This window comes from Pholcus phalangioides, unplaced genomic scaffold, assembly GCF_987345545.1.
Source record: "Pholcus phalangioides strain wild (caught in Gottingen) unplaced genomic scaffold, Ppha-v1.0 ptg000007l_1, whole genome shotgun sequence".
NCBI lineage: Eukaryota > Metazoa > Arthropoda > Arachnida > Araneae > Pholcidae > Pholcus > Pholcus phalangioides.
The window spans coordinates 30,653,096-30,666,417 of record NW_028301600.1 but is presented as its reverse complement, the minus strand read 5'-3'; the positions used below and the strand labels follow the sequence as shown (position 1 = coordinate 30,666,417).

At 35.7% G+C, this 13,322-nt stretch overlaps 1 protein-coding gene across 17 annotated transcripts in view; it reads right to left on the bottom strand.

Annotated features, from left to right (window-relative positions):
* LOC149085162 (uncharacterized) overlaps nucleotides 1-13,322 on the bottom strand; it is a 152,415-nt gene that overhangs the window by 76,636 nt on the left and 62,457 nt on the right. For 14 of the 17 annotated variants that reach the window (XM_089233018.1, XM_089233017.1, XM_089233022.1 and 11 more), the window contains 2 exons: nucleotides 5,132-5,791; nucleotides 1,357-1,632 (listed from right to left, as the gene is read on the bottom strand). In XM_089233018.1, coding sequence (XP_089089144.1) covers nucleotides 1,357-1,632; nucleotides 5,132-5,785 — 930 coding nt within the window. In that variant the 5' untranslated portion in view covers nucleotides 5,786-5,791. The remainder of the gene's footprint in view (nucleotides 1-1,356; nucleotides 1,633-5,131; nucleotides 5,792-13,322) is intronic. The other 3 variants (XM_089233030.1, XM_089233028.1, XM_089233029.1) reach the window with 1 other exon arrangement.

Sequence of the window (13,322 nt, the reverse complement as noted above, 5' to 3'; positions counted from 1 at the left end):
TAAGTTGGCTCTGATTGCACTACAGCAAGGGGGGCACAGTTTAAGACAAAAACAGCTTTTAGTATACCATAGGTTGAAGGATACCTGAAAGTTTTGAATGGTGTCAAGTCCGAAAAATATGCTGTTCATCAAATGCAAGCGATACCTTTTCTTCTCAGGATACGCATCCATCAGCGATGCTTCAGGTAGGCGAGATTGTAGCGTAATTGTCCTGCTGAGGAGATTGGGTGCCTATTGATGCGTTTTACTGCCACGCAAATGAATAAAGATTTGTTCCCGATACTCCCTTTCCACCATCACCGACTCCTACAAACACGTGCAAGTCGATACGGTACATAAAGTAAAATTTGTCAATTTAATCTTACAGCACGGTAAAAGCGTGTTGTTCTAATAAAACAATAACTCAATAGCGTTGTTGGCTTGATTGAATTTTATTCATATTCCAGCATGTAAGTTAAGGGATTCTGAAATTTAATCCATTTGCGGCACCCTTGCGAATGAGATAACATTTTAAATATCTTACGGCATCTCTTCCACATCTCGAGTAACTCCGGCGGCAACCTTAAGTGCAGTGACAAACTGATCAAGGCTGTAGCTCTATTACTACGTTTAACAAAATTACTAAAGAATATCGACTTTTCAACTGCTGTGATAGTTGCTGCTGTCACTACACGTTGCCATTTGGCCGTGATGTCCTGATTATAAGGGGATGTCACAGCTCTGAGATGGGTTTCTGCATAGGTGTTTCATGTTTTAGAATTATTTCTACAGGCAAGAGACAACCAATTTCTTTTCTGTGGAACACTCTACGTGTTTAATTAATCAAAATTCGCTTGCCTCAAGAGTCTCAACAACGTAACAGGGTTGAGAATTTCCCTATCCTCTCGCCATGCCAAAGCTAGTCTAACCAACCAAAAAATTCCTTTAATCAGTTCTTCGAAACATTTTTATTCAACAATAAGACTCGCAACTAAGAATTTTTAACTAGCTCTCGATTTGCTTAATTTTCACATAGCAAATAACAACTGGACATATCATTCGAAACTTCTATTTACTATAGTCAGTTTTATATCAAAGTTCATTACGAAAAAATTCACAGATATTTGTGAATTCGCAAATAACATGCTGAACTTTCAATGAAGAATAGGGTTTCGGTATAAAGGGCCGACCAGTGTTTGAGTGGTTGCTAAACGTTTCTCAAAATAGGGGTTAGCATCATAAGCATATGTTACCTGAATTTTTATTCACAAAAACAATAAATAAGTAAATGGTTGTTTCGGAAACAATATTTTATTCTAAAAAATCGGCACCAAAGTATAAACTACGTAAGTTTTCGAAATGAAAAGTACTACATACCTTCATACCAGCTGTTTTATCAATGCCGTTGTGGGTGTGATAAAAAATTTTCCCAGATTTTGGTGACGACTTTTCTGAAATCTTCTTTTCAGACATTTCATTGTTTTGAACCATTTTCTCTTCTTGTTTGTTCGATTTGAAAGAGCTCTTACTATCCTCTTCTCGGAAACTATTCTCTGAAGATGTTGAAGATGTTTTTCGTGTTTTCTTTTCACTGCGTTCACTTCTTGAAGATATCGACGAGGATACGGAGCTAGTTTTTGTTTTTCTTGAAAACTGAAGAAAAATATTAAGTGAACAATTCTGATAATAAATTGTACCAAAGCAGAACGCATTAGCAGTTCGAACTACGATTTTTGACATTAATCTAATGCATGTAAATTCTTAAAAAATGAAGGATTAATATAAACTGCTCGAGCCTGTCCAGAAGGAAAACAGAAAATTCAGCTATTACAGTTTCTATTTTATATGTATCTATATTTTACAATGCTCTTCAATGAAGTCTTCAAAAATTTGGTGTCTTTCTTTGGTTGAGGAAGATTTATCAACGTGAGCCTTGAAATTTGGAGCCTGTATCGATTGAGCAATGCAAAATATTGCATCACAAAATGCATCGACGCAATTTTTCTTTTGTCAAATGAAATTTTTTTAATTTATAAAAAATTAAAAAAAAATTATTTGATAGACTTATTATGCATAACGACGATAGAGCAATAAATATCTGATGAATTCAGTTTAAAAAAATGATTAAAGAATTTTATTTCATATTTCGCATCAACGGCACATTTTGCTCGTAAGACCTAAAATATGAACAACGATTTTAATTAAAGATATCTGTCTCAGTATTAAGTTTAATCTCAGAACTTGGAAAGGAGAAAATACTGGAACATTAACCACTCGGCCATCCGGTGGAAGATATAGAAATAATGATAAATAAGAATTATTAATGATAAATAAGACATTTTTTTTCCTGCACGGTAGGGGAGAGTGGGGCAAGACGGGGCACATAGTGCGTTTGAGTTTGTAAAATCAATTACGCTTGGAAATTTTTAAGAAAAAAAACCCATTTTATTGTAAATTACTAATGCTTACAATGATATAAAAAAACAAAATTTTGTTAATTTAATTAATTAATTTAATAGTTTAATTAATTAAAAAACAATTTTTCGGTTGAAAAACAAAACTTCATCGTGCCCCACCATGGGATCACTGGTGGGGCATGATGACGTCTTGGCCCCGGGAGTAAAAAAAATATTGGGTTCCTTAAATTAGAAAAAGTGTGAAGTATGGGTTTTTCGGGGCACTTTAGAATTCGGGGCCCCGGGTGCGCCCACCGATAAATCCGTCTCTGGGTATTGGCTTAATGATTTAAGATGAACAGATTCCTCATTTTTATCTTCATTTGCACATGTGTGCAATGAGCCCATCGTTTACTCTTCCAACACTGAATCCAGCTCTCAGTAGACTGATTACAAACTCAGTAAAGGTACAACTCTTCTGCCTTTCAGCAGATGACAACACGCCTACTTGTTTCCTACCTTTCAGAGACAGTATGTTTGACCTATGCTTAGGTATTACGGTTGGTTACCCCAGTCTCATCACAGTTATAGATATTTGTCAGCAGTAAATTTGTATTCGTTGACAGCTCGGGCTGAAAAATCATAAAACTTGGTGATATTTTCTTTATTAAATGCTGTTACCCTTGCCCCACTTGTGTGGCTTCCGATTTCCTCAAACTTAACTGGGAATGTCTGGATCTGAACCCAAACAGCTAGCTTTTATGGGCTAACGGCTAGGTAACTCTTTTTGTCTTAGAAAGGTGTATTTTTCCAGCCAGTTTATCTGCCTACTGATAAGCAAGCACTCTCAGGTAATAAGATGCGAATCCAAATAATCTTCCCTCCATTTTTTAATACGCATAGCTTTTTAGCTACATAACAAAAATTTTCTTCCTCCAACAGTAAAGACCTGTTTATACAGTACCACTAGTAGATATAGTAAAAATTTCTTCAGTTTTTCCTGATTGTTCATAAGTGAGTGTTCCCTCTTTCAAATGTTGCCTGTGGAACTTGAAGAGAGTCAGCTGCGTTTTTGTAGACTATCCCGTTTACCCCTGTAATAAAAGATTCAATTGTATTTTTCTTCGATTTCAGATCCCACCCCCTCCCCAATTCAGTCTTCCTTTTATATACGTCTGAACTATCTGTTAATCTGCAAAGAAAAAAGGAAGGCTTAGCAAGAGTGGCAAGATAGGTTATACTATCCTATCATGCCCCATAGAAAAAATTCCGTCTTGCCCCACTCCCGTGTTAATGCCAATCCAATTAATGCTCGTTGTTGATTAGGTTTTTACCCAGAGCATTTATCATGTAAATTAATCACTAAGGACTACACTTTTTACTTGTATTTATGAAGTTATAAATAAGTATAAATTAACCTTATTCAGCACCATGTGACGCAAACAAACTATCCAAGAGAAATTAGATTACTTCTTCGAGAAAATTTTGCACTGGCCAAAGGACTCAATCAAAATGGCTGTTGCTTACACAAGAGCTTCTTCTCCACCTCTTCCACTAGTACTAGTGTTGTCAGCTCGATTGCAGTGCTAAGTGAATCAAAAGCTCTACTATCCCGTCTTGCCCCATTCTCCCCTACTGAAGTTTTTAGCTTCAATGAATTTCGGAAGTGATTAAAAAAAATTGCTACAATTTTCATTCAATTTGTTTGTTTTCACAGATTTTGTTTATAAAAATGCATTTAAAAATTAATACAAGCACTAAAAATTGGAATTCCTAATAATTTACAATAGGTTGATATAGGAAAAAAACAACTTAGATATATAAACAAAATTACCCATTCTTATATTCCCTGAAAAGAATTATAAAGTGTATAACCACAAGTCATGCTGTCAGGAAAAAGTTTACTACAGAACACGGATAATTCGAAAATCTTGCAAAAATAATATTATTAGTATAATGCGTCCACACACACATGCTCTCACACAGAGGATTGCACACACAATTAGCAGCTGAAATCTTAAAATTTTTTCATTTTAGTGAAAACCAGAGGTGAAATGGATATATTTTTTGCGCGCGCGCGCTTTCATGTTAAAAAAAAAACATTAGCTCTAAAACTACTCACATGCAAATGAAATTAAAATTTCAAATTTACAATCAGGTATGTCCAACAAGTGCGTCAACAAGCATTTACACTGATAATATATTGATCATCTACAAAATGATAGACTAAAGTTTAACTTGAAATGTGTTAATTTTGTGATTTTCCACTTTTTTATTTATAATAAAAGTGGAAAATATAAACTTTTCTGAATGGAAAATGAAATACGGTAGAATAACAGTAATCCGAGACTATCAGCAGAAATCTTTTTATTCCGTTTATTTATTTTTTAACCAGAATCAAATGATAATTTCCTTTTATCATCTTTCCTAAATCATCTGAAATCTCATTTTTGATATCCTGTCACAGATCATTGAAAATCATTCCTATGAGAATTAGGTTCATATTTGATTTTTCATATTCAGCATAGTACTTAAGTTCTAAAATTATGCATAATCCGAATAGATTTCAGTTCTCCCAACCTCGGAATATTGATTCCTCTACACGTAAACTAGAAGTTACGTAACCCTCATGTTCTCACCGATTGTTGCGCATCGCATCTCAATGCTACTCAATTAGAGGAAATCTTAAAAAATAAAGTAGTTGGACATATCTGGTTGGAATTTATAATTTAATGATTAGGTTTAGTTAAACTTACATCACCATCTGGAGCAACACATTCCTCATGCTGAAACACTTCATCCTGTTCTACAACATGCTCTTTTTCTATCAATTCAGATTCCTCAACCGAGAAAGCTTGTGTATTATCATCTTGAAGTACTTCATCATTAACTTCAATTTTGGGATCCTGCATTACCAAAGAATCATCTGGACAAGGTGAACTAGACAACAGATCTACAGTTGGACTTTGCTCTTCTTGTTCACCAAGAACTGGTGAACTTTTTTCTTCATATACCTCACTATCCTGATTGGCCCCAGCCGGCTCTGTAAAAACTTCATACGTTGTGAAACTATACTCTTGTGGAAGCTCTGGTGAGTGGTCAGGCATCAACTCAGTTTGATCAATCATAACTGTTGGGTAATAGTCTGTTGGACTCTCTTCTTTAACAGGGCAGAAAGGGTCAAAGAAATCAACAACGTCGACATTTTGAGAAGGACTTAATGCATCACCCAGTTCACGGCTATTATCTGAAGGAGATGTTAGTGGGGAATCCTCTAGTTTGAAGCTCATGGGATCAAAATCCAGAGTTATGGGGTTTTCAAGCAAGGTGCCAGTAGTAGGAGACTGTGGAGAATTATTACTTACAGTTGTACCTTCACCAAGGTCCACTAACGAATTAGAGTGTGACATGGCAATCTGTAACGAGAAATGTTTTCATTTAGTTTGTTTCTCAACTCACTGAGAGGGGGAAAAACAATTTATTCAAACTGAATTTTAGTTCCATAATTAGCAGAGGAGAAAGAGTACATTATTACATTAATATGATTAATATTTGTGAATAACGAGTTTTAAAATACGAGTAAGTTTTTAAAAGTAAGAGCCGTTACAACATACAAAAACAGTGAAAAGTAATATTCATGATCTTATTATGAAATGTTGGAGAAAAATTGCGTCGCCTTCTGCCGACGAAAAAGAGAAATCTCAAAAAATTGAGACAAAAGACTCCGTTTTCTCTATCTACAGGTCAATCAATAATTAAGCATCTTCAATTTGTCAAATCATCAACTTTTATCTTGTTTTCTTGATTATTTGCTTGCTTCACTTCAAGCACAGAAATTTCGTTACACAGGGAATAACATCGATTCCTTACTCTTTCCGGTTTTTATTGGAAGTGAAAAACATTTGGTACTCTCTACCATGAAAAACAAATGATATCATTCATATGATATATTCGGTATTTGGCTCTTTTGCAGAATATTCGGTATTTGGCTCTTTTGCAGAATATTCGGTATTTGGCTCTTTTGCAGAATATTCGGTTCGGATGAATGTTGCTTAGGTATTCGGCAGAATATTTGTGTAAATCTAAGTGCATCAAACTGATTTTAAAAAATGATATTAATCAGAATTTTTCATGTAAATTAAAAAATTTAATTTGATTATATTTTATTGTGTGGTGTATATTTCCTCCGCGAAAGAGATGTTAGGGTGAATTTCTAGGATAGGGAAAACATGAAACTGAAAATAGAATCCAACAGGAATCGGGTGAAAGTGACCATGAATTACACAATTCAAGTTCACCACTGAAGGATGTATCTAGGCAAGATACAGTGATACCTCAGCTAATGAAAACCTCCGCTTACGAATTCTTTGTCATACAAAGATTTTTTTCGATGTTTTTCTGCTTTGGCTTACGGATACGAGGGCCCTACCATCCCCCCCCCCCATGCTTATAAAAGGATATCCGAGAGAAACTGACGTCTAGCACTAGCTATTACTATAGGTGTCCATTCTGAGAGAGCATGCGCATTAGAGACAAATAGATGTTCGCGAGCTGATATATTTAATTACGGTCGGCTAGCAGCAACTGTTGAGCAGTTGGTACGACGACATAGAATCGAGGGCAACCAAAAGGTTCAGGGTTCGAATACCACTCGTAACGCTATTTTTTCCCCGTTTAACCTTACATCCTCAATTTTTTGAATGATTATGTTTTTATTTTTCACTGCATTCAAAGCTGTTATTAAACGTCCCGAAATTCCCGGAGGCGTGTGGGGTCATGATCCGCTTGCTGCAGGGGATGGCTTATCAGCCAGCCGCCCAACACACGTTATATTACTTTTCGCATTGCAAAATGAAAGCATTTGAGGTTGTGATTGTGTTGTAATTATTTTTTTCAAAAATAAATAAAAAAATGAATTTTTCACAAACGTAACGCTATCGTGAGTGTAAAATACCGTAATGCGAATATCAGTCAATGGTTTCCTCCACTTCTTAAATAAGCATCGTTTTCCCTCCGTGTATTCGGAGGAAAACACAAAGAATCATCCTAAGAAATAAAGAGGGTGAAAAAAATTAGTTTCGAGTGAGATTCGAACAAAGAACCTTTCGTTTACCTTCGATTCTGTGCCGTCGTCGTACGAACTGCTCAACAGTTGCTGATAGCCTTTACCAATTTTCGAACATCTATTTGTCTCTAATGCGCATGCGGCTCTCAGAATGTACACCCATAGTAATCCCGAGCACTAGACGTCAAATTCTTTCAGATATCCTTTTATAAGCATGGGGGGATGGTAGAGCCCCTGATTCAGCTAACAGACATTTTAGTTGATATGGATGCATCAGCTCTCGTAAAACAGCCTCATCGTGAACTAAATTTTCGTGCCCAATCACAATATGAGTAGAATCAGTAACTGTCACTTGACCCAGATTAATATTTTGCTACTTCGTGTACAGAAGTTACTTTGAAATTTTGGGCAATTCCTAGAACAAATTAAACTATTTTCCATAGTACTATGGAAAATCGCGTTTCGGATAACGAATGTGATTTTGTAAGGAATTATCTTCATTAGCCGAGGTATCACTGTATTATGCTACTGAAAAAGGCGAAAGGGGCATAGAGCATGCATCTGACGAAGGAAAACAAGAAAATGAAGTCAAATTTTATGATACATTACTAGTGGAGCGTAAATAATGGTCGATATTTTCTTAATTGGATGTAAAATTGTAAGAAGTTTTGAAAAATAATTGATTCTTTAAAATACGATATCGGAATAAAATTGTTAAATTTGATTGTCAGTATCATGGCAACAATTTTTCAATTGCCAGTTTATTAATATTTATTCAAATAATTAATCGCGTAATTAAAATTAATTTTCAATCAGTAAAAATTTTCAATTAAAAATACCAGTTGTAGTTATAATTGTGATGAATTTTAAGAAAATTGGTATTCGGCCAAAACATTAACCGAATATTCGGTATTCGGCTAAATCACTATCCGTCCCATCTTTAATAGAAATTACACATGATTTTAGTTTAAATTAAAAAGTTCTGGAGTGAAATGGGTTCGTATTATAAAATTCCACAGAGAGAGAGAGGATGATACGGGACGTAACATATTTCGACTGAGGTGAAAAAGACGAACATTATTATTTCAATGACATAAAAACGCAGTAACTAATAAACTACAAGAACTAAAATATAAATAGTTTCGAATAAACTAAAGGAAGAAGAAAAATTTCTAGTGATGATTAATCAAGACGAAAACTGGTAACTGATACTGTGATTGCTAATTTTGCGATGCGTTTTAATTACGAAATAGTAATAATTAAATGAACAGTACATATAAATAATTAAGTGATCCATAAGATTGAAAAATTGAATTTTCTGGATGTTATGCCGAAACGAATATTTGGAAATAAAAGTGGTTTGTGTTCGGGAATCGAAGCCGGGTCCCCTTGCATACCGACCGGGCAAGCGCGCTAACCAATACCGACAAATCAATTTCCTTTCCAAATATTCGTTTTGGCATAACATCCAGAAAATTCAATTTCTCAGTATTTTTCGGGCCGAAAAAATACAATCTCTTAATCCATAAGATTGTTAAAGCGGCGAATGAAAGTGATAAAAATGAATGAACAAATACAGAAAAAACTCTTATTTTCTACAAAGATAATAATCAAGCGAAGAGCTTAACAAGATATGGGCTAATGAGTATAAATGGATTTGATTTAATTAACGACGTTACGACGAAGAATTCTCGTCAAATAATGGGGAAAAAACCAATTTATATAAACCTGATACTAATGGTGTTATGTTGATGGATTGAGGATAGAGTACAAAAAATGAAGAAATAATAGTAGATATGACAGACAGTAGAGAAAATCCTCGCAGGAAACCTAAAAAATGCAAACGATTTTTTCCCCATGACTTTGAGAAACTAAAAATATCCCAGTGTATGTATGTATGTATATATATATATATATATATCACCGCCAAAGTCCGAAATCGGCCACTTTGCGAATGGGCCAATTTCGTTGAATATTGACCCAGCCTATGTTCAAAATTCAGACATTGGCCGGCCAGTTCGCGAAGTGCCGGTGATCTCCGGCCAAAGTCCGATCACAAAAGACATAATTCGGGATCACCGTCAAGTTGGCGTATTTTTTCGTGATAATTGTCCGCGTTAGTTATGGCAACCCATCAAACCGCAGTCACGATGCTGTAAAAAGACTAAAAACCCCATTTTTTTACTATTTCATAGCTGGCAACTTTGGAGAATGAGAATTCGGGAGGTTTTCGCACGGATCCGAATTCCGTATACAAATAAATGTAAACGGGAACTTTTAAATCATTTTTGGAATTTTTCTTTAGTAGAAGGGAAATTTTAGGGATATTTTCCCGTTGCAAAAACCGTGACACCCATCACTAATCATAGTAGGTTAAAGCAGCACCTCGTACAGATAGAAGGCCTGAAAGCTTGCACAAGAAGGCTTCTTTCTCTTACCATTCGTCAAAAAAAGATGATTACTTTTAGTTTTTACGTGAAAAAAAAACCCTGTATAATTCAGAAAAAATACAAATTGCCTTGCATGCGTCGAACTGTGCCTAATGCGATAAAAAAATTGATTGAAATGTTTGTTATGCAAAATCGAAGTACGGCCTCCCCTTCCAAAACAGCACTTTCAAAAGCGAGTTGAATCTGCACCTCCTAGAGATAGAAGGTCTTCGCACGCTGCTCGTGATGTATGCAAGTAGTTCATTTTTCCTCAGAATATTCAGGAAAAAAAATTCCCTGCTCGTGCCGGTAGCATCGTTGTACGGAAAGGAAATGATCGGGCTCAGAATTGGCGATTTCTATGCCTCATATCCAACCACCATGCGGTATTTGTGAGCCAATAAGGAAGATTCTACTCCAAAATAAGAAACGGAATAGGATGTTGGGGTTCAAAATGTGGCAAACTTGCTAGGTAGTCTTAATGACGTTACAGATGAACTTGGCAACCCGTGCGGAGGTCTTCTATCTCTAGGAGGTGCTGGTTGAAGTCCTTGGGTTAAATTACCTCTCAAAAATCAAATCTCGCCAACCAAAAAATCTCCGTCGGGCCCGAAACGGGAAGTACGCATAAAGCAGACACGCGATCGTGCCAATTTTGGATTTCGAAAGGCCGGATTGACGCTTGTTGAATTTTGTGTTTTCCCCCAAAAAATGAAATATTTTTTGTGATTTGACGAAATGTGACAATTTGCACAACGCTTATGAAGCAGCAGTTTGGTTTTTTTGTTTTTTTTGGGTGAATTTTGGGGAATAATTTTTTTCCCTAAATGTAGGGATTTTTCACAGTCACGGGTGAAATTCGGGAGATAAAAGAATTTTTCGGGAGTCCGGGAGATAGAGTCGAAATTCGGGAGACTTGGCCACTATGCTATTGGCATTTTACTGACAAAGCCCGAAGTGCGACCAATTAGCGAATTGGCCAAGAATTTTGGTCAAAGTCCGAATTGCAGAATCGATTCGGACTTCGGCCAGCCATTTTGAGAAATGGCCGGAGATCTCTGGTCAAAGCAAACACCTTCTATAGCAGAAAGCCTCTGCGTGAAGCTTTGACGTCATTGAAGTCGTCCATTTCATCTGTAGCCATTGAATACAGCAATCCGACGTATGCGAAATCTTTACCTTGTTTTGCAGTATATGCAATGGCTATAGGTGAAATTACAGCCACTATATAAGGGCAAATATACAGTCGCCTTAGGTGAAATGGACAACTTCAGTGACGTCACGAGCTTCGCGTAGCGGCTTTCTGCTATAGAAGATGCTGCCAAAGCTCGATGCAAGACGGCCCGGTAGTAGCCAAATCCATTTTTTTAATCGCCAACGTGTGATACACATGTATATATATAATATATAGCAGCTGTGAAGGATTAGCTCCATTGTGACGAGAGAAAAATTATAAAAATAATTATATAAACAGTTTTTTCTCCCAAATTTTGGAGAAAAAAATTGATTACCGTATCGTGACCGGTTTGATGGGTTGTCATAACTAACGTGGACATAACTATCACGGAAAAATGCGCCAACTTGACGATGATGCCAGAGATCACCGGCCACTTCGCGAATTATCCAGCCATTGACCGGGTCAATATTTAAGGGGGTTGGTGCAAGCAAATTTTCCAAAAAACACATTTTCCAATTTTTAAACACTATGGAATTTTCTGCGTCTGTGTTCAAGTTTTTGTTCTACCTGTACTAAAAATATTTAAATTTTTTTTAAATATAAACTGCTGGCAAGCATTACACATGCTAATGTCTTTCACTAAAATGCATTTTTCTCACAGCTAAGTTTTTTTGTTAGATAAGGAACATTTTTTCGAACACCACTCATTCAAATGTCTTGAAACTTTGTGTATCTCTCAACACTATAGAGTTACATACTTTAACACGAGGATGGATTTTTTTTATTAAAATTTTAAAAAATTTTGTGGCACAAAATTTGGGTAAATTTTGATGATGTCTGAAAAAGTTGCATGTTGTTGGAGTTTAAATTCGATAAAAAAATAACCAACAATTAAAATCTTAAAAGCCCGTGTTAAAGTATAAAACACTATAGTGTTGAGACGCACATTTGAATGAGTGGTGTTCGAAAAAATGTTCCTTATCTAACAAAAACAAAGCATTTTAGTGAAAGACATTAGCATGTGTATATAATGCTATAATGCCTGCCAGCAGTTTGTATTAAAAAATGTTTAAAATATTTTTAGTGCACGTAGAACAAAAACTTCAACACAGTTAGACGGAGAAAATTTCATAGTATTTAAAAATTGAAAAATGTGTTTTTTGGAAAATTTGCATGCACCAACTCCCTTAACGAAATTGGCCAATTCGCGAATCGGCCAATTTCATTCTTTGGCAGTAACTAGCACGCACACACACAGGGGTGTATAGGGCGTATGACATTTTACTGGTGAACTGTTAGCCGGGAGGCATACTTCCAATTAGAAAAAGTATCCAAATAACGTGTAGTACTCAGATATGTCATTCATGTTGCAAGGGGTTGTATAGTTATTAAAATAAAAATGTTAACTTTTTATACGGACACCCTGTGCTCAAGAACCCAATTAAAAAGTTGTTGCCCTGTCTTTCTTGATGCCAACAGAAAAAATTCCATGTTTCTAAGTGCTATATTCACCGAGATAAGCGAATTCGAAAAAAAAGAGGAAAGTTGGGAGAAAACAGCGTGAAATGCGGATAAAACGGTTTACCCGTAGTATTTAACGCTGTTTTTCCCAACTTTCCTGCGTTTATCGAATTCGCATATCACAGTGAATATTGCACTTACAAACGTGGAATTTTTTTAGCTGGCATCAGAAGGGACACGGCAACAACTTTCTAATTGGGTTTTTGAGCACATGGGGACAGTATAAAGAGTTAATTTTTTTAATTTAATTACTACACAACTCCTTGTAACACGAATGACATATCTGAGTACCACACGCGATTTGGATACTTTTTCTAATTGGAAGTATGCATCTAGGAAAAAAAGAACAGCATATAAAGCTTAGAATGAGATTGTCTGTTATTTTATGCTTTATGTAGTTCTTCCCCTCATTTTCAGCAATTTATGAATTCAAATATCTCAACGAATATTGCACTTGGAAACATGGAAATGTTTTGTTGGGCTCAGGCGAGACAGGAAATGAACTTTTTTTTAGTTGGAAGTTGGAGAACGGGAGGACCCCGTGTAAAAAATTGAATTTTGTATCTAGGTACCGTACACGGCAATTAGTAAAATAAATGACACATCTACAATGACCACGTTATTTAAATACATTTTCTAATTCAAAGGATGTTTCTATAGAAAACGGTTTACGAGTTGAGTGGAAACGGACTTAAATCTTCACCCTGTATATCTGTGTTATTATTAAATGTCTCTGTTGAAGAGCAAAGTAAGAA